The sequence below is a fragment of the Leuresthes tenuis genome, unplaced genomic scaffold (genome assembly GCF_036924035.1).
Source record: "Leuresthes tenuis unplaced genomic scaffold, fLeuTen1.0.hap1 SCAF_21, whole genome shotgun sequence".
Classification (NCBI taxonomy): Eukaryota; Metazoa; Chordata; class Actinopteri; order Atheriniformes; family Atherinopsidae; genus Leuresthes; species Leuresthes tenuis.
In genome coordinates, this window is record NW_027325375.1 from 22,890,097 (window position 1) to 22,915,240 (window position 25,144).

Genomic DNA, 25,144 nt, shown 5'->3' on the forward strand with positions numbered 1-25,144 from the left:
GCTGTGAGGAAGAATCCTGCTCCTCCTCTGCACAAATCTTTCCACTTTATAAATCACCAGAACGTGTTGGAAAACCCCCAGAGTCCACTTTTAAATATCATTTAAAACATTCCATCTGTCTTAGTATTGGAACTTTTATTTTGTCCGAGGACAAATTATTTTCCATCAAGTCTGGGTGTTTTATTATTGGTATTGTTCGTTGAGCCACGCCCATGAGAAATTTTACCCATCTATTTTAATCCATCTAATGACACCATAGTGACGTGGAAATAATGTATTGAGCTCGAGATGCATTGGGTTAGCAACTAGTGACTTTTGTATTTCAGCTTTGATGAAAATCCTGTACAAATAAGCAATAATATTAAACAGGAAGCCCAACATGTAAACAACTTTTTTTTTTTTTTTTTTAAAGCATAGACGAGTTGTAGCATTAAACTCCTTCATTGTTTCACATTCACACTAATACAAAAGCAGACAGACAACTTCTTTAAAGGGGGTACATACACCCATGCCATTGGACTGCAAGTCTTTAATAACCAAAAGAAAAAAATCTCCATACAAAAGTATATGTACATGGTCACTTACTGAACTGTATAGCAGTTTATGGAAATGATCTAACATGGTTCAACGTTCAGTTTTAAATACAATACTTCCCAACAGTCAGCAACCACATTACTGGATCTGAAACACAAAGTAGGCTTCAGGTGGAGAGTCCAACTTCATCATGGCAGGTGATGCAGAGCCGCTGTCCAAGCCAGGACCCATAAACTGGTTATGATATCAGTCTAAGATTTAACAATATTCAAGAGTGACATGATTAGGAAATTAAATTATGCATTGATTTCCTTTGCACACACAGTTGTTGAGAGACATAAATAACGCAATCATTGAATACCAGTGCAAGAAAGCATTAAGAGGAGGGAGACAAATCACAGGGTGGGTCTGACGCACTTTCTATTATCGGCTAGAGGAGAGCCTGAGAGAGACATTCAAACAGCACATGTAAAGAAAAACATTCTGTTTTGATACCGAATGTAAAAATCAGTGGATGTTAACAATGAACTCAATGTTGATAGGGTGCAATGAAACCAAAAAAATAACTAGAGGAAAATAAACGAGTGGAAACGGCTGGACAAAAACACAACCGCACTTTTTCCCTGCCATTTGCTGTGAGATCCAACCTGCCACTCTTCTTCCTCATTTTAAGACCTGAAGGAGAAACTCGAGCCTGTTCGGAGAATGACAGGTGGGTCCGCCTGTCGGTGCCGAGGAGGTGAAACGTGTCACAGTTAAGGAGACTCCGAACGGCCCACTGGTTCCAGCTCCCACCTCACGCTGTGAGAGTCAAATCCTCTTGAGTTCAAAGGTCATCGGTGGGATTATTCTTTCCATAACTGCGTTTGCATGCTAATTTGACGCACAGATATACATGTGCCCAAGTGCTTCATCCTGCGCTCATCCGCTGTCATGCACCCCGAACGAGAGCTCTGGAATCATGTTTTACAGTCAAAGGTGGAAGTACTGGGACAGCCGGTGAGGAGGAAGGTTTCAAACACGATGTTCTGAGGCTGTTAATCTTCAGTAGAAGAAGTTAAAGGGTGGTTATTGCAGACAGTTTGAAAACAAGTGCCAGTGACTTCGTCTGAGCGACACACAAAGTGAATGGTCCCTGGTAATGTCAGACAACAACAGACAAACAATACTAATACATTGTGATGATCAACTAAGGCCAAATCAATATGTTAATCAAAAAAGTCTGAAATTATTCTTTTTTTTTTTTGCTGTTGTCAAAAATATAGTCATGTTGGCCTTAAAAAAAACAAAAACAATAAGTTCACTGTCCCAGTATTTGCACTTTTGACTATTTTCTTTTAATTGGTTACTATGGAAATGTTTACGATAAGTGCAAATTTATTATTCCAGAATATGATTCGGATGCTGCAGTTCAGGAGTGAGGACCACACCTCTCTCCTCTCAATTCACATCCCTGCCTGCTGCTCCATGTGCAACTTTTTCCAAGCCTCCCTCTCACCTTAGGTCCTCTGTCTCACTTCTCGGAGTTCTTGCGCGGCCGGCGGAAACTCGACATGTTCTCATTTAGTGCATAGATGCGCCTGGAGAACTCCTCGAAGCCAGCCGCGTCCAGCTCGCCCAGCACCTGTTCATCACACTCCACAGCGACTGCATGTTCCACAGGGATGCAGCGGTAGTCATCCAGCCGAGCCTCATCTGCTAGCCCCAGCCCCAAACCCAGGCCCAGGCCCAGGCCCAGGCCCAGGCCTAAACCCGTGGCCTCTGTGCCCATGATCTCCTCAGCTTGCTCCACAGAGCAGCGCAGCTCAGGGACCAGGCTAACGCTCGCCTGTCCTGGCACCAAGGAGCCGTTCATGGCACCTGTGTGCTGGACGGTGGGAACTATTTCCTCGCCAACGTCCTGCAGTGGAGAAGACTTGTGTGCAGCAGTGCTGCTTTGTGGCTGATCTACCGCTACTACTTCTTCATATGTTTCAGTCTCTTTGACGGCCATTTCGCCTTTCTCCTCCTCCACAACTGTGTCCCCACCGTCCCCCGTCTCCTCCTTTTGCGGTCCCTGCTTGTTGGCCTCCGTGATGGTGGTGAGGTTAAGAGAGGCCATGCTGGTATCGAGGGAGGATGACAGGTTTTTGGATGCTGGTGAAGGTGGTGGCAGGCCTACGGGGGGCTCCTCCTCACCCATGACTGTGTTATAGCTGGGAGGAGGAGTTGGCTTGTACCTGAGAGGTGCCTCAGCCTCTGAGCTCGCCCTCTTCCTCAGGCCTCTGTCCGGAGAGCTGGTGTGGCAAGGGTAACCCGTTTCTGAGGCTGCGGACACACCCAGCTGGGACTTGGCGGGCACAGGAATGGAGCTAGAGACATGATGTCGGTCGCTGTGTGAAATAAAGACAAGAACGTTTATTGAGTGAGATCAAAAAGAAAAGCAAAGATACAAAACTACCTGCATGTAAAGGTCTCTTAAATTCAAGATAAGATTAAGGCTGTATTTATTTAAGCATTCAGTCAACAGATGAGAGAGGGGTTCCCTAAGGGGGATAAAGCTTATCAGCACTGTCCATCCAGAGCACCCAGCTCCCTGCTCCTAATCCAGGGGCAGCTGCAGCTCTTTGTAAATCACTTCACTTTACAGCATTCACAAAACATTTGTGCAGCCTGTGAGACTGCACTCATGTTCTGCTGACTGGAGGAGCGCAGCAGGCGTCCACCCAAGTATGTCAGAAATTTTCTTCCAAAACAGATAACAGACTCAAAATCTGGGACACCCCACCCAGCCCCAGGACTGGGGTCATAAATCTACTTAAACGGGGGCCTCACCGCCTCTACCAATAGCCAAGGCCTTGTATAATTCACTGGACTACTTAAGTGCTCTGTTCTTCGTGACTGTCCTGCTATCTCAGGAGGAAAGGCCCCATGTAAGAGATTCAAACATGTTTGTTAAAGGCTCGAGGACAAGCGTGTGCTTGTTCAGTTGGAGCTGCAGTTATGGCAAATATCCCTCTAAATTTTCTCCTGTCGCCTGATACCAACTTCCACTGAAAAGAACATTACTTATAACATGCATTTATTGTGTAATAACCAACATTCAGCGTGTCAGCCCTGGAGCTTCGCTGAGGTGGTCCTGACCGGGTTCACAGGCAGGACGCTTTGCTTAGGAGAGACTAGCAGCCTGTCCAGTTTAAGGTCAAAACCTGTCATCTTTTTACGTGTCTGTTTCAGTGAATCAGAAACATTCTTAGGTCTTATGAATGTTTCCTGACTAAAAAGGACGACACGATCCAGTTTGTTATGAGCACGCAAAAGACTGGAACTGGCAATAAGAGGAGAAGGCTGACAGAATCTTTATGCAATCAGGGTCATAAACATGTCATGTCTGCCCTTTAAGAAACCAGAGGAAAACACACCAACTGCTTCTCCACCTTGCTTGTGTTAGCTTTTCATTTGGGCTGCCTGACTTTGTGAGACTGTAGGTGGTGCCCAAGGTCGGTTTTGCATGTGATATGCCTCGTTCCGCATAAAAAAATAACAACAAAAAACCCACAATATGAACATGTTAACAAGGTGAGAAAGTAATTTTTTAGTGGATGGGGACTAAGAACATAAAGGCACAGAGCAAAGGCCTGATCCACTGAGTGTTCCTCTTTAGTGGGCTGAAAAGGAGTTGGACTGTGGTTTACCTGGCAGTACATATCCTTCAAAACACATAATTTAATAAACTGTCCCCCCCAACAATCACATTTATTACCTAAATGGGAAATAAAGCCCTGTTTACGACCTCATTTTCTGGGATATATAAAAGCAGGAATGGAGAGAAAGAAAATGTATCCGACTTTCCAAATGAAACCCAAATGAAGGTCAGTCCTAAAGTCAAAACTATGTTCTGCAGAGGCAGACGCCATGAGAAGTCAATTATCATTTAGGAGAATCAAAAATGCTTAGACCCGTTGAAAAGAAAATGCAGGTTTGGTAACTAGAGATCACTGACATCTGCGATTTCTTTCATCTTAAACAAGCGAATAAGTGACTTAATTTTTTTCCTTTAAGCCTTACTGAGTGATGTCCCAACTACACTGGCTTATTAGTTGCCTCTGATTTAAATTAACAGTGATTTTTTTTTCTTTTCTCCTCCCTCCTGCAGGCTCCCTCATAGAGGGATTTCAGCTGCTCATCTCTGCCACAAACAAATCTTTCATACACACAAGCAGAAAATCAAATGCGCATCACAGTAAAATGTTCTCATAGAAATGAGTCTTGGGCCGTATGTGGATGGTATTATTCTGTTTCACGGTGTTTCGAGCCTAAGCGTGCATCATTTGTGTCAAATTGTGCAGCAGAGTAATACAGGAGAGCAGGGAGTGCCTGCGAGGACCTCAGCCAAGCAAACTCCTGGGCAGTCAACATTTCTCTCTGTTATACCAATTACATGTTTTTCAATACAAGCAATTGGGCTACAAATGCACGGCCACATTGAGCATAAGTGGCAATTAAGCACGCTGGGAAAGCAGAACAAGGTCAAATAGTTACACCGCCTTGAATAACTGCGTCTCTCGACATTCTTGGTCTGCAACTGCCTTCCCCTTTAATAAATCATTCATACAAGGAGTCAAACTGTTTTCCTAAGAGGTGGAATTAAATTCAGGGCTGAGAAAGTTGATCAGTCCATCGCTGGTCTAGACTTTTGGTAAATATATTTATGTTTTCCAAAAGATGAACTGTACTTTAGGGTGTCTACTCGCCATGGAATGTGATGAATACATTCTCACGTACCTTTGAATTTGTGTGATGCTGATGAGATGATGAACGGACTGAAGTCTGCGTCAGCATGCCAACACACTTGTGTTGCCATTTAGCTTAAAGCACAGAACAGCAGAGCATCACAGGGCTTAAATATTCACTGCTTCAGAGTCCCATCAAGAAGCTATTCGCTCCTGATTTGTTGCCAAGCATCCCTGAGGCATGACACACACATAAACTGATGTCATTCTGTTAGATGCTGCAGCCCATTAGAAGTTCTTATTGTGCATGTAATGATGGTCGGGGGAATATATTCAGCATTCCTCATGTCTGAACTATGTTTACTTTGATGCTGTAAACCTCTACAAATGTTTAAGCTTTCAGAAATGTTTATTTCAATTAGACTTTCTAATCAGGGGGTTGGATTTCAATGCTTGAAACATGTGTTAAGTATTTAAGATGAGCAAAGTGAATTCATGATAGAGTCGGGTGAAGTACAGCCGCTAATCCCTAATGTATGCTATGCAGTTGAATAGTGATGAGTTCCCTCCAGTGGTAGCCCAGGCCACTCACAAACAGGAGGCCCTCAGTCTTTCTGCTGTACGACCCAAACTACAACTTGACTGAACACTACAAAGAGGCATCTGCCTTCATCATTAAGTCATGTCGTGCCAGAAATAGCCTTCATTCCTCCAAAGCTTTTTGCCTTCTTCCTTTCATGTGCTGATGTCAAATCTGGCATATTTCAAGCAGACTCAGGAATTCAGGAAAAGCCTTTCCAGTGTCCAGTCCTTCCAACAGACTTCACAGCATGTTCCTGTTCAAATCCAAACTCTGCTAAAAAAAAAAACACCGACTGAGGCCAAAACACACAACACCGCAGATACGATTTGGTTGTTTAATGCGGTTTGAGTGATATCCCAATGAAACCCCTACACTGACCCTTGCTAAATTAAAAAATGAGACGCACTGCGGTGGACGCTTAGTTTTGTTTTTGCTTTTAAAGGTCCAGTCTTTTTGACTGTCAGGTCTTTAAAGAAAGGGAATAACCAAAGCACAGTATGCGACCTGCCTTTACTCTGCCTTTGGTGCAGTAGATGACGCGTTAATAGTGTTTTTGCAACAGGTGCTAAGCATACTTAAAATAGAAATACAATTGTTTAGGTTAGGTTAAAAGGACAGATTCGACATTCCATCAGTGTATGATATTCTAGAACATACTTTCTAAGTTTTATTTCTAGTAACTTCTCAAAAAACAAATAATACATTTAGGTGATAAAGGGAGAAAAGATTGAACTGAGATTGCATTGAAGAGTGAGAGTATGTGATGTTCAAGTAGTAAATGCACCTTTACAGCATATCACATCAGTTATTTGAAATATCTACAGGATATCTTTTAGGCTTAATGTACCTTATAAAATGCTCATTTTGGGCTTATAAATTGTGGATTAATTTTCCTCTTTTTCATTGAGAAGACAGCGGCTGTATAACACACGCAGAATATCACAGCCTTCGGTGTAAACCTCGTAACAGAGCTGATTTAGCAAGGTTTTCACTCACTGTGGGGTTTGCGGGGAGATTCACATCCAGCAGCTTCAGTGCAGTCTCTGTCTGGCCAGGCTATGTGCCACACCTTGCCTCCCCTTACACACAACCCTGCTTCCAGGCAACGCAGTGGGATTAAGAACCTGTGAACCTGTGCCAGGCTCTCATTGGATGTGGAGCAGCAAAAGGGAGCATGTTGAACCTCGTTGCTTTGATCTCAGCAGACTGTAGTTCACAAAGAACTGCTTTCTGGTACCGTCTCAGTCTGCCTCAGGGTGATAGATTCACCATCTTTCAGCTGTTTTTTATCCTTCATCAAGAGTTAAAGGGAAAAAAAGACTATACTGTCCATTTCTCTGCAGAGCTGGATTGTATAAACTCTGACAGGTTATGATGTGTGTCTGAGACAACACTGTTTGGAAATGTATAAAGATACGATCAACAGCTTGCAGATGAGCATCATATAGCCCACAGTAAAAAAGAAAAAAAAGGTGACAGACTTTGTAGCATGCTCTTCTATTTTCTAATATGCACTGTGCTTGTCCTCAGTATTTCCATTTGGACTGTATAACATGTCCAAGATGATCCCTCTTTGCTCTCATGGTGTGGGTCTTGGCGCTTGGCAAAGTATCTCCCTCCAGACAGGACACATGCTGAATTGGTTATGTATGGAGGAGGGAACTGCTTTCAAAACTGCTCTGGAAGCAGCTCCTTTGGTCATATCCCTCATAACATTATACCGGTTTGATGCGTGGAAAGCAGAAAGAGGTGGCAAAGAGAGGCAAAGGAGGCAGATTACCCTGTCTCTCAGTCTATAGGAAAATTACCTGCAGCTGCCATATAGCCGTTTTATACATCCATATTTCATAAGATGGGCCCCAGTGCGAGACATTGTCTCTGAATTTATTCTTTTTCCAACCAGAGGACTGGAACTGATATGGAAAGGAAATAAGTCAACAGCATGTATAAAATGCAAAATATATAAAATCCCCATTATTACAGGGCTTTGTGAAACCGCTACCATTTTCCCTGGAGGTATTTCTTTAAGTTAAACAGAAGACGTCATATACATGCTTCTGCCATGAGGAGGCTGCAAATTTATTGTTCAGTATTATAATTACACACCTCGCTTCTGCCAAAGTGGATATATATCTGTCAATGTGTTAATCCACACAGTTTAAATCTACTTTTGTTCGACTTAATGTTCCGCTGTGTTCCTTCCTGCAAAACGATTCGGACTTAAATTTCATCTTTTGCATCGCTGTAGTTCAACTTCCAGAGCAGCCTTCGATGCCATCTATGTCACATCTAAAGCTGCAGCCTGTTTTAGACACGATAGATAGCATTCTTGGCTGATGGATCTGTTGAAACAGTGGTATCCTGACATAGAGACACGTTACTTTTACATTAATTCTAATTAAATCTTCACTCAGTCATATTCTCTAAGTTGTTGGTTTGTCTGTTATTTGCCATTTGAGCAAGACAGGACAGTAAATAAAGTAGCAGATACTGAAAATGTTGAAGATATACGATATGATATAAAGATTCATATCAACCTAACAAGCATGCTGTGGTTGTGCAGACAGAAGCAGCTCAACTATTTCTTTTCCATCTGCTTTTTTCTTTATAAAAGGGTGAGATCGAGGAGGTTTTGAAAGGTTGTTCAGAACTGTGAAAAGTGTCCTTTCACTTCACCTCAATTTTAATGCCTCCAAATTTGCATTTTTACCTTCTACTGGCTGTGAGAGAGACTCAGAGGAGAAGCTACAGAGCAACCAAATAACCACGGCACAATAAATTCAACGCAGCTTTTCACTTGTTCATTTGTCTCAGGTGTTGGAAGGAAATACTTTGAGGTTGCATCTGTAAATCTCAGGGAAAACCACAGAGGAGGAAAGTTTGGATAACGCTGGTGTTTTTCTTTTTCCACAGAAAAATTCAGAAAATCCGTCCAAGATGTAATTTGGAGGAGAGCAGGCAGTTTTATAAGAAACACTGGACAAGTCATTGGATGAAGTAACGAGCCACTTGAGCCAGTCAGGTAAAGGGAGCCACAACTGTTGATGGTTGATTGCTGATATTCTCTCAAACTAAACCAGCGGTAGCTACAATGGGAAGCTGAGTGATCGGCTCGGTTAGTGTTTCTGCCACAAACGGATGGGTCAGAGTCTTGCGAGACAGTTTCCTCTGCATTAAAGAGATAAATAAACTACAAAAACAATCTCTATCAGCCAAATTATTATCATTATTGGCTCAGATTGTCACAGTCGGTCTATAAGTGTTAAGAAAACCTTACTAAGGCGTCAGTATGGCAGTCTTTTGCTCTATTCCTGGCCCGACTAATGATCAAAAACATGTAAAGGACAGAAGTGCATGTAAGAGAATAATTCCTGATGACGTTTGGAGCACTCAATTTTAGACAAAAGACTTAGACAATGTTACTTTGTGCTGCCTTGTTCTATATTTAGCAAAAGTGTTAAAAGTAGCTATCAGTGTATAGCCTTGATTAGTTGCTTAACTTTGCCCGTCAACTTCTTGCTGCTTCATATTTCCTGTACGGAGAGGAGAGGAATATCAGTCTAATGAGCACTGGGGCTTTCTTCTTTTGTAACGTGGCTGGAGCTTTTTATCTTCTGACAGAGCAAATGTCTGATAAATCAGAAAAGTTTGAGTTGCGGTGCTGATCGGGATGATGAAAGAAGCAGCTTCTTGGACTCTGCTGATGACTCCACTGAGTACAGAGCAGCTTTTGTTCCTGTGGTCTCGCTGTCATACAGGAGTGTGGCTGTGGCAAACCCCTGAAGAACTGTTACACTTCCAACTCCACTTTAAAATCTTTCCAGGCACGTGTACACACATATACACACAAATACATAGCTTCAGGGTTAGAGGAGCCACGCTTTCATCTCATGTATCTTTGGGCCCTTCCACTTCCCATTAAGCAGAGGGGCCAGTGGAGAGCTGATTTGGGTGCCCAGGCTTTTCATGGCTTCTTTCCTTTCAAAACAAAAGATTATTCAATTAATGTGTGTAATACACATTTTCCCCTTTGCTGACCCTTGGAGAGGAATGAAGATCAAAGACAGCTTTGTCTTTTATAGGGCAGTGGAGCTGAAGCCTGATGCATACCAACTCCCCGGTTTTAATGGAGGTTACATACAGGCCAAAAGACTATAGAAGAAGAAAGGACAGATATCTAAGCATTTCATTTTACCAGGACTAAGTGGCTGCTTCAGATCGAATAAAACACTGATTTTCAAAATGTCAGGTACTAATGATATGCATTAAAAAGGCACAGTGTAGTATTCTTTAGTTTTACCAATAAAATCAAAGGCTTTTTAACAGTGTCGTCTCGCATTAATATCCTTTTATCAGAGGAGTTTCTTCTAAAAATCTGAAAAAAACCCTACTCTCAATACATAATTAACTCATGCAAACTACTGTCATTACCTAATAAATTCTAGGTTATATCATCTAATATTCAGTGTTTTGCTAAATACATAAAAAAAGAGAGAACGTGCCCATCACAACTTCTCAGAGGCCAGCATGATGTTCAGGCAAACATCGTTACATCTCTAGATATTCCAGGACTGTGATTATTTATCTTTATCACGCTATTCTTAATCTATAATCAACAAAAATAATTACACTTTCAGAACAAATTCAAGTCCGGTGTGTGAAAAGGAAGCTTGAAAGTGTGGATGTATTTGTGGAGTTTCTATATTCTAAAAGATTGTATGAAGTGGTGACAATAATAATATCATTAAACACATAAAGTTTGTAGGAACAAGCTTTTACCTGAACAACTCTATGATGCTGAAAGCATGGCATTGTCTGTCAAAAAGTATGCGACGTATGACATAATTTGGTTCAACTCTACATGGTAAATCTATACATTTGTGCTTTGTGAGTGTAGGTCTTAAACAGGTTTAACAGATGACGTTTTCTTCATTTTTGGTGGATCAGAATTTAACGGGAATTTGTTAAAGTAGGGCATTGTGCACATATGAGCAGCTGGACTTTCAAGTCCTGTTTTTGACATCTTTCAAGCACCAAAATGTGCACAGAAACGCTTGGTGTCACTCGAGACTGGATGAACTGTACTTCCTGCTCATCTCTTGCTGCTGATCAAACCATGAACTCTGAGCTACATTTCGCAGCAACTTACTCACATGTTGCTACTCACATGTTGCTGGCTCATCAATATGTCATGCAGTATGGAAGTCTACTTTGGCAAATGGACAAAACATGTTTAAACTCTTTTTTTTTTTAAAGTTGTAAAGTGATTTTAACCTTAAAAATTTAGAGGCACAAATTTTCTGGGAATCTTTTTTTCTCCCACAAACCTAAAAACAAAATCAGAAAGTGAACAACAGACAAAAAGCAGCGAATCCAGGCAGCGTCGGGAGGATTTATCCAAAGAGGATCGAGGAAGTTGTCCAAGATGATGGACAACCTAACTGTTGAGTAGCATGAAAAACCGCTTAAAGAAGTAGCAAAAGACTTGTACTGTAATAAAGACAAAGGGTTCCCTTGATTTTCTCTCCAGCTTTACTGTACTTTGCTTTACTTCACGTGCCTGTGGCTTTAAACTGTGCCCTGTATTCCTTGACAAAGAGCCTACAAACTGTGGTGTGGTGGAAATAATTAGTTAAACTTACAGCTTTGCTAAAATAATTGTTCTGTTTTTTGTTACCTTAGAATAAATCACTTTTAACTAATTGTCCAGAGTCGTTCTACACAGAAAGCAGCTGCAGAAGAAGAACAGTGTTCAGAGGGTGGTGAAGAGAAAAGAAGTGATAGAATCAGAGGTTGTGGGTGCTGTTATGTGTGAAGTTTGAGCGTATAAATCTGATATAAAGAGGATCATACTTATAGTGTAACTTAAGAACAGGCAACAGGGTGTGAATACAAAAAAAACAAAAACAAGAATAAACACCGTTGTAGCTTTTCGAAGATGGAAATTACTGATAAGGAAGTGTGCTAATGAAGTTTGGTATTTGAGTCAAAACATCAAGTTTCAGTTGACGGATGTGTCAATCGACCAAGTTTTACAAATAAAATCTATGGACACAAGGTAACAAATTAGCATTCTCATCACTCATCGTATTAGAGCTGTTTCTGCCTAAGTTGTCTGTACAAACAACTTATTTTTAATTTAAATCAACATTTAGGTTTATTGTAACTAATTTCACAATACTAGCCCATATTACAGGACAATATATACTCAGTGCGATTGATTTCTAATGGAGGAAAGCTAAAAAAAAATTGTTTTCTTATAAGCCATGTTTTAGTTTGTTAATCACAGTCAGCCTACAGAACAAACGGCTGTATGTGAGTCTGTAAAGAAACTGATGGAAGGATCGCGGTAAAATATATCCAGACAACTCCACAGAACAAAACTGTCAGAAATACAGAGAAGCAAGAACAAGGAGAAGCCTTTCACGTTAAACAGAAAAGGCCTTAAGTAGATCCATTTAGTCTTTAAGATTACAGTATCTCAGGGAAACTAATTCTTTCTAATTCAGAAACATTTATGGTGTTAGGATCCTGCTCATTCTTACCATCTCACCATCAGGCCATGTTCCAGGAAGTTCTTCAGGTTGGGTAGTGTTTGCTGCAGATCTGGGGTGGTCAAGCCATGCTGATATCTCAGCTGCAAGACAAGGGAACACCACATGTATCATTAAGCTAAAATAACATACTACACCGTATTAGGCCACACGTACAGTATGAGGTTGGCTTGCAGTACAGCACATCACCCTGACAGACATGCACTCCATGTCTGGAGAAGACAGAAATATCGCCAACAGAAGATGCCTGAAGTCTACATTCTTTCACTGTGACACATTTCTATTCTCCCTTTCAGACCATTACTCATCTGGACACACACAATGGGCACCTTCTGCTGATAACAGGCACGTGTGATAATATGTGGGGCGTGTTGAAAGACAGGAGATGAGAAGTGGGCGGCAAGAAAAACAGCTGTGATAAAACAAATGGGGCAAGGGGCACATTAGAATCCCCATCACATTCTCCCATGATCTCTCCTACTCTTTTCGGTAGTTCAGCTTCCATAATTGGCCTTGAACAGCCCCTTGTACCACAGTTCTTTATTTCACGATAGAATCAAATCCAGTTGAGAAAAAAAGACAAGGCCACCTTGAAGCTTTAGTTCCAGTGCCAGAAATATCTGCCCCAACAGATGAGTGATGTCACAGCAAAGCCAATTCTTGTCCCAGAGAGTTTATTTAACCTATATGACTGAACAGCAGAGGAGCATCATGCTGCACGTCCAGCGTATATCTCAGAGGCCCCTCTGTCACACATACTGCCTGCACCAGCTGACATCTGTTTTGTTTCCACTTGGGTACCACGGCAACCGCTCGTTTCTCTCTCCACACACACTTCTGGGGAAGAGATGAATCGCACATGACTCCAACAGTCGACTCACTTGGGATAACATGCTGCTTTTTCATATGTGAACACAAAACGGATGACTGACTTAGTGATAAGGAATTAAAGAAAAATAGACGTTTGGGCCTCTGAGTTCAAAGGCCATAGGTTGTTAGTAAGAGGGTTTTCTTTTACAGTTAAGGAGGAGACAAATGATTTTCAGTGTCATGATAAAAAATTATATTAGCTTTAACAGAGCATCATACTGCTGAAATAAAATCATATTCATACAATCTATTCGAAAACATCCTTAGTAAGCTCAAGTTCTTCCAGTCACAGGTCTGGAGTAGAGGTAAACACATTAATCTGGCCCATTTTAGCCAGATTGGCCGACACCTGAGCGTACAAAAACTACACTCCCACAGCAGGAACCTTTACCAGGGTCTTTCTCCTCCATTACAACATCATGAACCAGGTGCTAAAAAGAGTTCTGGGGGAGAAATTTCAGTCCCAAGATGGACCTTGGCAGTGAGGAAGTACATTTAAGACCACAGCTGAGATTCAAGCCAGGGACATGGTTTGTTCTATGGAAGAAATGAAGACCCCCCCAGAACCCCATAAACGTTGTATAACCTAGACAGATATTGAGTAAATGCAGCTGAAGTGGACTTCCTGGTTTTACTGTGGGCTCAGTGTGGCAGTGCTACAACTCCAGGGAGCGCTAACAGGGTAGAGTGACACACTTCAGCAGACTTAATCTGCGTAATCTACCCTAAACTTTAGATAAAAATAGCCTTTTAGCTCCTGTAGAAGAAACACTGAGCCATTTTAATTAGGAGTGCTGTTGGTCAAAATGCACATTAACCTGATTCACAGGCACATTGGTAGCACAAGTATGGTAGCACATTGTTATTGCTGTGCAAATAAAGACAGTAAAATAAATATGAAACATGTCACTTTGCCGCTCATCGGCCATGCAACGGAGTTGCAGATCAACATGTTTATATTAAGTGACGACCTTCAGCCAAAAGGGTTGGTGGTTACTACAAAGAAAGTTGTAAAGCTGGAGATTAGCATTGATTAGCTCTCCTCTTCACTGCTGCATTTGTTCATGTGTTGCATTGTGTTGCAATAAACTGTCAAGACATGCATGTTTGACTGTTAAATTGAGTCTGGTTAGAGGGAACTGTCACATACAAGAGTATTCAGTCACAACTGCATTGGTGCAAGGAAGCAAGAGACAAAGACGCTCTCACCATGAATTGTACTTTTGTCTGCTTTCACTAAATTACCAAATACTTAGCTTTACTTATTAAACATGCCTACAGACTATGGGTCCCATCCAAAGTGATAGCCTCAATGATATCATGTAGTCTGACACATAAGAGCAACAGACTGTGTAATAAGAGAAAATGTTTTTTTTTTTTTTTTTAACATTTTCTTAACTTATCTTCAGGTTATATTTGTACTTTGTCGTTTCTCTCCATCTGTTCTGTATTTTCCTTTTCTGTATTCAGAAATCAGTGTATTTTCACTGGTTGTGCATCTCATGATAAATAGTTTGAAATGGCCAAACAACACATAAAAAAGTCAGCATCGGCCATCGGCTGCCCTGATTTCTAAAGGCGGCATCAACCATAGAAAAACTCCCATTGTCTGGAGTTGTAGGGCTGCAGCAACATTTTGTGATGCTGGAAGTAATCTGTTTGGCAGACATGTAAAAAAAAGCTTTCATTTTTAAGTTGCTTTTACTCTGTAGCTCTGGGCTGCACTATTTTCGGGAGTGGTTGAGGGCTTTTTTCAAGTCAGTTGAGAATTGCAGACTGCTCAACTTGGGACAAAATCTCATTGTTTACTGTTGCAAGTCAGTGAAGGGGAACAGGAAAAAATTACCATCCCATTTTCAGCCTTTTAAATTAAATTCCGTGAAGCAATGTGTAGTTCATTAGAAAAAATGAGAATGTTGCATTTTTTAGTTCTGCAAGTGTATTCTGTCACCTGCTTTAGTGGCATAGTTGACCTCATCAAGCTTGATCAATGGTGAGGGGGAGGGGCTTAAAAGTAACACCAACAGTGCACAGATCACATGAATCCTAGTAAGTTGGCCGTGGCTCTGCTGGAAGAGTGGTCATTTTCCAATTGTAAGGTCGGTGATTTGATCCCCACACCACAAAGTGTCGTAAAAGTTTGTGGAACCGTCAATAACATATACAGCGTATGACATGTGCACGACACGTACCGAAGAGTTCGCACATCTGCATCAGTGTTCCACTGTGTTTGCATCTGTGTACTCTGGCTCTAAATGGTCCATATCTGTTAGGGGAGCCACAGAACAACAGACCTGACAGTATCAGAGGGAGTTTTTATCAAAAGCAGCTCAGATTGTGGGCGTTGGACCAGGGTGTCACCTCAAAACCCAGCTGGGGGGGGGGGACGATCCAAAACCTACGAGAACAACACAGAGATCCATTCATCGCTTAAAGTAAACCTCGGGGTGTGACCAGCCGATGACGGAATTGGGTTTGAAACAGGGGGCCAAGATCAATAACACCACCAAAAAACATAGCAGCATAGGGGAAGGGGGTGCTTTTTCTGTTACCAGATGCTATAAAAAGGAAATTCCAAATCGCATGCAAATCTCAGGGTTCTGGTCTAGAAAGTATAAATTAAAGGCATGAATCAGATATGAGCAAAGAATAAACATTACGGCCTCAGAGAAGGTAAAATGTGTGCTTTCTCTCTCTCAGTAGGAACAAATAACAAAATGCTATCTTTAAATCCCTTTAACTTGGCCTGAGTTCTGAAGTGTGTGTAATAACCACACTCCGTGTCTCCATGTCCAAGAGCCCAATGTCAAATTATACGCCTGTATGTCTGCGCGTGTGTGGGAGAGGAAGTGCATGACCATGCATCTGTATGTATGCTTCCCTCTCCTTTCCCCCCTCTTACATATAAAGATGAAGTGTTGAGCGCGCAGAAAATGGCTGTGGGTAAAAACAACAAAGCGGTTGACGTAACAGGCCTGTTCATAATGCGCTTTGGTACTGAGGAGCTCATTGTGGGGTAATAGATAAACAAAAAAAAAAGATTCTCAGAAGAAAGTAACTGATCTAAGAGTTTTCATCCACAGATTTCAAACATCCACCTCCATGCAAGTTCACTCAGGCTTCTACCAAGTCTCTGCCAGTGGGCACAGACCACGCTTGAGTTTTGGTGTCTGGTTGGCAGATCAGAACCATTGGTTCTACTGCTTCACACAGTTGTTGTACTGAGGTGTGTTAAACACATTTCGAAGACAGAGCACACACAGCCCAGTGTTCAGCCAGCCAGGCTATCAATATTCATAAACCATTCTGGCCCTCCTGGAAGCTGTATGAATTTTATTACACATATAATGTGTGTGTGTGTTGCTCATGGCCATCATCTTGCAAAGGCATTTTTACTGGATTCCGTCAAATATGCAAACATCAGCCTTCTCCCTTGTTTTCTGCTCACTTGAGACAAACACACAAACATTGGTGACCCGGCTAAATCATCTGGAAGAAAAGAGAATATTGGAGTAGAGGAAGAAATGTGCAAGGCAGCTTAATGACAAAAAGCTGGGTGTCATTTGCAACTGTCAGCACCCCGAAAGCTTGGACTTCAGGATGGAAACAAACAGATGAGTGGGATGGTTTAGATTCGAGTATGTAAACCCAAACTGTTCCTTGGGAGTATGTTGTAAGTTATATGAGGCAATGTGTTTTAACTGACACTGAATAAAAAACACAACAGTTTGATTCTGCAGCACATACAGAAACAATCATTGTTCCTGTGTCAGCGAACCAGATGATGTACATCGCTCAGAATCAGTCTGCTTGAGAGACGGGTTGTCATTTCCAGTTTCCCTTTCTTACATCCTTGTGATGAAAGCAGGAGTTGTTTGTGTGCTTGTGTATGCATGTGAGCGTTCAAGCTGGCCACAAAGTTCTTTGTAACGGGGCAAACCAGATCGTGGTGAGAAATTCCGAGGGCCCATTGATGACAGCTGAAAGGCGAGAGCACCGTGTTGGCGGGGTTGGAGAGGTAGAGTGGGGACACCCAGTGGGGCTTTTTCACATGATGACACAGTGAAATAGATCTAACCAGATCTCCTCGCTGCCTCTCACACCTTTCTGTCTGGACACTCCCCTTTTCTGTTTCGAGGTTCAACAAAACCCACTCGGAGCAATAGAGACTGCAGCATGTGTAGTCGGTTATAAGTCACTATGAGAACAAGGTTTGGCATGAGCAAACGAGAGTTTAGAGATGAGTGAAGTTGACCAATCACATCTGAGAATTTGGGAACTCATCCTCATCCATTGCCAAGATAACGCAGCAGCCTAAAGAATGCAGCAATGTATACAAGCCAGGCCTGCCAATCCACTGGAGACATGACCACACACAAACACAGGGAAGTTGACTACAGCCGGAGGGAATCAGTCAGTTTACAGTACATGCCACCCATTATTTGGCAAAACCTTCTTGTTTGCCCTGAGCTCTGTTCGGAGGCTAAACAAACACAGCCTCGCTTATGCAGCATATTACAGTTTCCCTGAGTTTGTCAGTACTAATCACCTTCAGATTAGCCCTCTAATGTGGGCGGGCTGCTGGCAGTTTTGAAGTTGATTGCTGATGATGTGGTGGAGAGGGGTGGCCCAGGTAACAAAGCACACCTCCCCCATCCCTGCCTTTTATGCTACAAGGTAGCCGAATACTCCAGGAAATGCTTCCAGCGGTCTTCAATTGTAAATAGAGATGGGTAATGGTTGAATTGTAGGTCCAGGATATTTTCATCAAGGGGTTAAAAGTCTTCAAATCAAACTTGGAGTATCCTGTGCATGTCTGACCTGCAGCGGACAATTACCCTGTGATTTATAATCAGCATGCTTTTGTCTACTGGGGTAAAAATAGAAGGAGTATATGTTTTTCATGCTCCCTGGGGAAGGTAATCAGGGAGCTCATTAGTTCCTATGACAGCTTGTTATAAAAGGGGCTAACCAGGTGTTCCTCCCTCCACCATCCCTCTGGTCAAACTGTGGACTGTAAACTTCAACATCAGTCCATGAGGTTCACAGACATTACTTTCATACAGATCTCATATGAGTCGTGGAGCTTTGGGAGATAACCTGCCACTGGTGATATTTCATGGCAGACTCTGGTTAGGATGATTGAATCACGAGCAGCTAAAATACGCATGAATGATAAATAACAGTTAATATTAAAAGAGCCGAATGATACATTGGTGTGACGATGTATCTTTGCAATAAAATTTTATCATCAGTGTAAACGACCTTCGAAAAGATTAATTTAACAGTTCATGTCACTTCTATCATCATCTCTACTTATCCTGCCAGAAAATACAACAATACATGCAGACTGTGCTGCTGATCATTAAGCCAAAGCTAACAGTGTTTCAGTGACCGGCATTCAAAACACGTAGCCAGTCAAACAGCACTGTCTGCTAGCTTATGGATTAGTATTAAATTCTGTCAAATTATTGTAATGAGTCCCATGAAACGGCACAAACTGCGTTGGAACCTAATGGACCAAAGCTAATGCAGCTCTTACCTCGATTTGGCATGACATGGGTGGTGGATGTATATGTGCCAGCCCTCAAAGATTTTAAGACATCCCACTTCAAGTGAGACATGCAATAAAATGGTCAATGAGCAAGTTTCTTGGCTCATTAGAGCAGCTTTTGGGCATTTACTGTCCTTCTGAAGCCGTTTGGCTGGCGCATGAAAACCACACAGTCCACAAACAGTTGGTGTTTTGTGCAGCCAAACCCTCCTCGCAGAAGATTTCTTCACATTGGACGACAAGCGCCAACTTTCATGATGGCAGCAGGTGAAGCAGGTGAGGCCATGCTCTTCTCATTACAGGTGCCGCTACAGTATATTTATACGTATGATCTCGTTTTAATCCTCTCGTTACTCCTTTGTTTTTGCAGAACAGGCTCACACAGTGGCACATCCTTCCAATTATTGTTAGTTTTTGTTTACAGCTCTGAGAGCCACACATACTCAGCTAAGAATCTTTTGATCTGCGTTTTTTTTCTTCTTCAAAAATCTATTCTCTAACAGAATGATTGTTGCCAACTGTTCAAAGGCCGTTCCTAGCTTTGATCATATAAACAACTCATCTACAGCATCGAACTGATATGTTGCAAAACGTCAGGACATCGTATTTACACCAGTTTGACTCGTCCAGAAAAGTTACAGCTCAGCCGCTGACTTTTTTGGCCGAGCGGCAAAGCAAGACCTCATACATTTATACGGTATATTTTCTTCACCCCAAAAACTATTACACAATATCGCACAACTACAGCTGACATGAACGTTCAAACTTGCAAACATTGTGGAAAATTTGCTTGTCGTTTATCATCGTCTGTGACGGGGATCAACAAGAACGTGGCGTGAGATCGCACTTTCTGTTTTTCTTCACCATATTCAGCTGTTTGTCCACAACAACTTCATTTGACCTGCATTAGACAGAGCTTTCCCCCCCTGAGAAGCTCTTTCTAGCTCACTGGTGGATTTGAAATGGTTGATTATGTTTGCTGCAGTGCAGCACTTCAATGATTCCGCTCATCTGGCCTATCCGGGGCACATAATGAAACTCAGCCCATAAAGCCCTCACTCATCCACTAAATGCATTACACTGAAATGCTGACCAGGAAGAACACAAAATGGCCGAGACAAAATGGCTACAGATGGGAGATGAACTGATTTACAGGAAAGCAGGAAATGTAAAGGAAATGTTGAAAATCGTATGTTAATTCTTAATGTCCACATCCATTTTCATTTGACATGCAGTTGTAGCTATACTAGGTTGTTATTTCCTGATTTTGATGTTTTTTGATGCGTTTATGGCTTTGCTCTGGCTGATGGCAAAACCTCACATGGCGCAACAGAGGTTCAAAACCTCAACAATTATGTGGTGCAGCCCGGAATATGAAATACAACTTGATTAATCACTGCAGCCTTTCATGTGTCTCCATAAATATACAGAATAGAGCTGAAAAGTTGTTTGAGTCTGGCGAAGGTCGTATAACTCATTCACAACAGGAACTCACTGCTCTTCAACTGCAAGCCGTGTTCTGGCCTTGAATACGTGCCACGGTCATCATCATCCAGTCTCAAAGCCAAACTAAGAATCAGGATTCATAAACACCACAGACGAATGCTTACCGCAGAAAATATCTTTCCACATATTTAGAGTGTGAAGAATCGCTGCCGTCTTAAGCACAACTTGTATAAAATGTTTGTTTTTTTTTCTTTTGGTAAATATGAGCTAAGATTGCAATTCTTATTTCTATTAGCACTAGTTATTAGTTAAATCAAATACCACAGGAACTTAATAATATACTTGTGTAATAGTCAGGCCTGATGTTTAGAGAAGTTATAGTTAATCAAAAATAGCCTCCTTTCAAAGAGTCCCCAAAAAAATAAGGATCTGTAAAGTTTCACAGGCTGACAAATTCAAATAAAAACCTGACAGGAGATTTTAGACCGACGTGTTCGGTAGAATTCCAGACATTTGTAAAAGTGATGCCAAGGAAAACTCGAGCTGTTCTGGCAGCACATAGTGACGCAACACCTTAAAATACGCTATGTCGGTTTCTTTTAGTTTGTACATGTGGATTTTATTCCAAAAAAAACAAAAAAACAACCTTCTATTAATAATAAGCTCACAGAAAGCAGGTGTGAAGGAAATCATTTAAACTAAAGCGTGCAGAAAAAAAAGAGAGCCAAAGCTGTCCAGCAGTGACACACACAATAGATAACCACCTCCAAAAATAACCAGAAGTCTTTCAAGTCATTATAAGATTTGATGTCAATATTTAGTGTTGGCAAGTTGTTAAATTGCTCCTATGAATTCCAGAAATGTGTCAACAACAATATCCAGTAAAAAGAGAAACTGAGCAGTCAGCAAACGTTTAAAAAACTGACTTACTGTTAACATTTACACTAATCAAATCAATCATCTGCATAATGAAACAACACATGCTTTATATATTCTTAGATGTGTGCTGTTAGTCGTTGATGGAAAACACATGAAGAACATGTTCAGTATTTAGCATTTAAAGCCCATGGTTCCGCTGATCAATGTAGACAAGGAAGTGTACAGTATTAGCTACAGTAAGAACTTTTCAAGGCACTGAAGTGTAGCAAAGTGTTAACAACCGTCTGGAGAGATGTAATAAGACACTCTCTGTACTGTGTGAAAGTCATGGGTTAATCACTTATGACTTTATCACCCTCCAACATCTAAAGCTCCACAGCTCGTTTTACAGTGGTATGCAACTTTTCTACAGCACATCATGTCTAATAGTCAAAATCCAGACATCTGAGGAAGATTATTAGAGTGGAGCGAAGTTAAAACTGGACAAAGAGAGGAAGAATTAATGACCAAATGGAGTTTGGCTCTAAAGTCAATCTAAAGTCTATTTGAGTTTGCAAGTCAGTACATAATGCATAAAAAAAACTCCTTACAGATGTGAAAATGAGATAAACACAACCTCAGGTAAGCAGCAACGTGATATATTACACCGTGTCAGTATTTATTGAACAAATGCCAAAAATCAGAAGCAGAGTATAAAAACTAAGTAAATCCTTATGCCAGGTACACAGTTACCATGTTCACTAACCAAGTGGGGCTCTGCAGACGTAAACACTGCTCATAATACAGCTCCCTCTGGGTCAGCTGTGCCAAAGGTTTCCACACATAGGCTTAACAGTGTGAGCACCTCTATAAAAGCAGAGGTTTTGTCAGTTTGCTGGTCTGGAGCATTCAGGTGCGTGTTAACACGATGTCAAGGAGGAAAGTGATCTCAGAGAAGGGTTATAAGGGCATTTCAATACAATCTAGAGTCCATCGTTCTACAGCGAGAAGGATTATTCAGAAGGGGAAAACATTCAAAGCAGTTGATAGTCTTCCCAGGAGTGGATGTCGCATTAAGTTCACCCCAAGGTCAGACTTTACTGCTCAAAGAAAATACAAAAAAAAAAACAACAACAGCAGCTACATCTCAGACTCTACAGCCTCAGTTAGCAGGTTAAATGTTAAAGTTCATGACAGCACAATTAGAAAAAAAGACTGAACAAGTATGGCTTGTTTGGAAAAGTTGCAGGAGAAAGCCTCTTCTCTGTAAAAAGAACATGGCAGCGCAGCTTAGGTGTGTAAAGTTACATCTGAGCAAATCTCAACACCTCTGGAACAATGTCCTTTGGACAGACCAGACCAAAGTGGAGATGTTTGGTCATAATGCACAGCAGCATGTTTGGAGAAAACCAAACACCTCATACCAACTGCCAAGCATGGTGGTGGAGGGATGATGATTTGGGCTTGTTTTTGCACCCATAAGACACCTTGCAGTCATTGAGTCCACCATGAACTCCTCTGTATACCAAAGTAATGTACAGTCAAATGTGAGGCCATCTGTCTGACAACTAAAGCTCGGCTGAAACTGGATCATCAACAGGACAATGATCCCAAACACAGCAGCAGAGCTACAACAGAATGTCTGAAAAAGAAAAGAATCAAGGTGTTGCAATGGTCCAGTTAAAGTCCACACCTCAACCTAATTGAAATGCTGTGGTGGGACCTTAAGAGAGCTGTGCATAAACCAGTCCCCACAAACCTCGGTAAATTGAAGCAATGTTGTAAAGAAGAGAGGGACAAAATTCTTCCAAAACAACGTAAGAGGCTGAAAATGTCATACAGAAAAATGACTGCTTCAGGTAATTGCTGTTAGAGGTGGTTCTACAAGACATCAAATCAAGGTGTTCCTTAAAGAAATGCTTCTGCTTTTTGGCTTAGTTTTTCTTACATTAATATACGACACTGTAATATTTTATGTGCTGTTGTTGGCCTGAGGTTGTTCCCCTCATGTATTGACAGATTTAGTATTTAAATGTAGTATTTTGAACGTCTTCATTTTCTCATTTCAACCTAGCATGTAATAAAACATTTCAGTATTGCACAACGGATGTTCTTCCACTTCAGCAAACCCGCCTTAACTCTGTTGGATTTCTCCTTTTTCTTTCTCTTCTCCTCCATACTGCGGTAATGTAATACCGGTGTGGTGGGTTCACAGAGCCCGAGTCCGCTTCAAATGCAGCTCTAACTCAAACCAGATTCCTGTGTCGCATTACTTGTTGTCTGACTTTGCTGAGTATCATATTGCTGCCAAATTCAGTCAACAGATTTACATAATTACGGGAAAGGCTGTGTGAGATGAATAGGAAATTCAGTTAGTTAGACCACCGGTGACAAGAGACCTACGTTAGTCTCCTGTGACCCCAATCACTGCAGGAAGGGCCTGTGGTATTTGTGGCCATGCCTACTGGGATCATGATGTGGTTACTGATTCTGTGTTGGTCAGCGGAGGAGGTCAGTAACTCTGGTGTGCTACAGTGACACCTATTGGAAGTGCTACCTTCCCTTGTAGGCTGATCGGGCCCTCAAGGCTAATGACCCTTGCCACTGTAACACTGAAGTCAAGCAAAGCAACCCGACACCAGCACAAGCTGACCCTTTTGGTGTAGTCATAGCTTTGAGGTTAACTTCCTGTTAGAACTATTGGCATGTCGTACTATCATCAATCCTCTATGACAGCTCTCACAAGACGCCCTGATGCACACCTAGAGTATGCTAATTACATTTTCAAATCAAAAACATACAGAGCTCGTTCCTCTGAAAAGCCACAAAGTTCTGCGGCGCGAGGAGTGAACAGTGACGGGCAATAAAAAGTGATGGGTTATCAAAGGGAAATGGCGATCAAATTCACTGTATTTCAGTAATGATGCATTAATGGAGGAAAGTTTTCCTGAGTAAACACAGAAAACTTGACCCCAGTTGCAGCGCATATTCTAAATAAACCAGACAAACGGAGGAATTAAGATTTTCTACTTTTCATTTTAGCCAAAAGTCCAATCGCACTCATTTTATCATTTCCATCCAAAGTGATGTGGTATTTTATGAGGGAATTTTTTTTTATACAAGTTGTTTCCACAAGGCCTCTTGGAAAATAGAAGGGCAGAGAGAGGATGAATAAATGGTTTGTGGGCAGGTGCCTATTCTGGCTTCCGCTGCCCACAAGTTTTCTCCGACTTAGTTCTACTTCTTGTGAATAGGCATATTATTTCCCTTTCGTTTACTCTTTATTTGATGGACATGACTGAGATTTTACACGAGCAATATAACTGAATTAGAGGGGCTGGTTGCCACCTTCTAGAGTGACGGCAGTTGAGAGCTACAGTATTTTTTTTAACTATCCATTTTAAGTCCAAGTATGAGTGGACAGAAAGAAAAAATGTGGAATGAATAATAACGGATCAAGGCTTCAGCACGGTGTTACACACATTTCCATACAGCAAGAGACAGTTGTAGCAGTACGAAGGAGCCAGAGAAGCTCAGACTTCAATATTTAAGAATTTAGTGAATTCATTGTTGTGATTTTTAGCCAGAACTTGCTGCTATTTCACCAGGATCAAATGCACCAGATTAAGCTGCTCTGTGGAGGAATGTGGGTTGGTGAGGATAAAAATATAAATCAGAGAACAAACAGTCTTTCAGATATCCAAATGGAATAAGAATTAGCATTGAGTATCAAACGCAACATACAAGTCGTAAGCGACTGTAAATGTGATACTTTGAATTAGTCAAACTGTTCTTTTGTTGTATAAAAATGTTTGCGTGTGGAGCCGACAACAATCCCTGGATAAGGCTGTTCATATCGAGCATTAGTCGGAATCTTAATCATAAGCTAACAGATCAACTATGCCTGAGTTCCCACAGAACATGTTGGAGACTGTGGTCAGCTTTTCAAGATCCTCTGGAAGCATTACAACTTACATGAAATATGGTACAAATGTACCGTTTCGTGTTTGTTTTAAAAAACACTTGGGAGTTA

General features: G+C 41.5%; 1 protein-coding gene across 1 annotated transcript in view; it reads right to left on the minus strand.

The window, feature by feature from the left end:
• Positions 1 to 489: 489 nt before the first annotated feature.
• The window catches only part of uvrag (UV radiation resistance associated gene), an 87,788-nt gene continuing 63,133 nt past the window's right edge, over positions 490 to 25,144 (minus strand). Inside the window, exons 14-15 of the mRNA XM_072374389.1 lie at positions 12,375 to 12,466; positions 490 to 2,906 (exon numbers count right to left, since the gene is read on the minus strand). Coding sequence (XP_072230490.1) covers positions 2,048 to 2,906; positions 12,375 to 12,466 — 951 coding nt within the window. The 3' untranslated portion in view covers positions 490 to 2,047. The remainder of the gene's footprint in view (positions 2,907 to 12,374; positions 12,467 to 25,144) is intronic.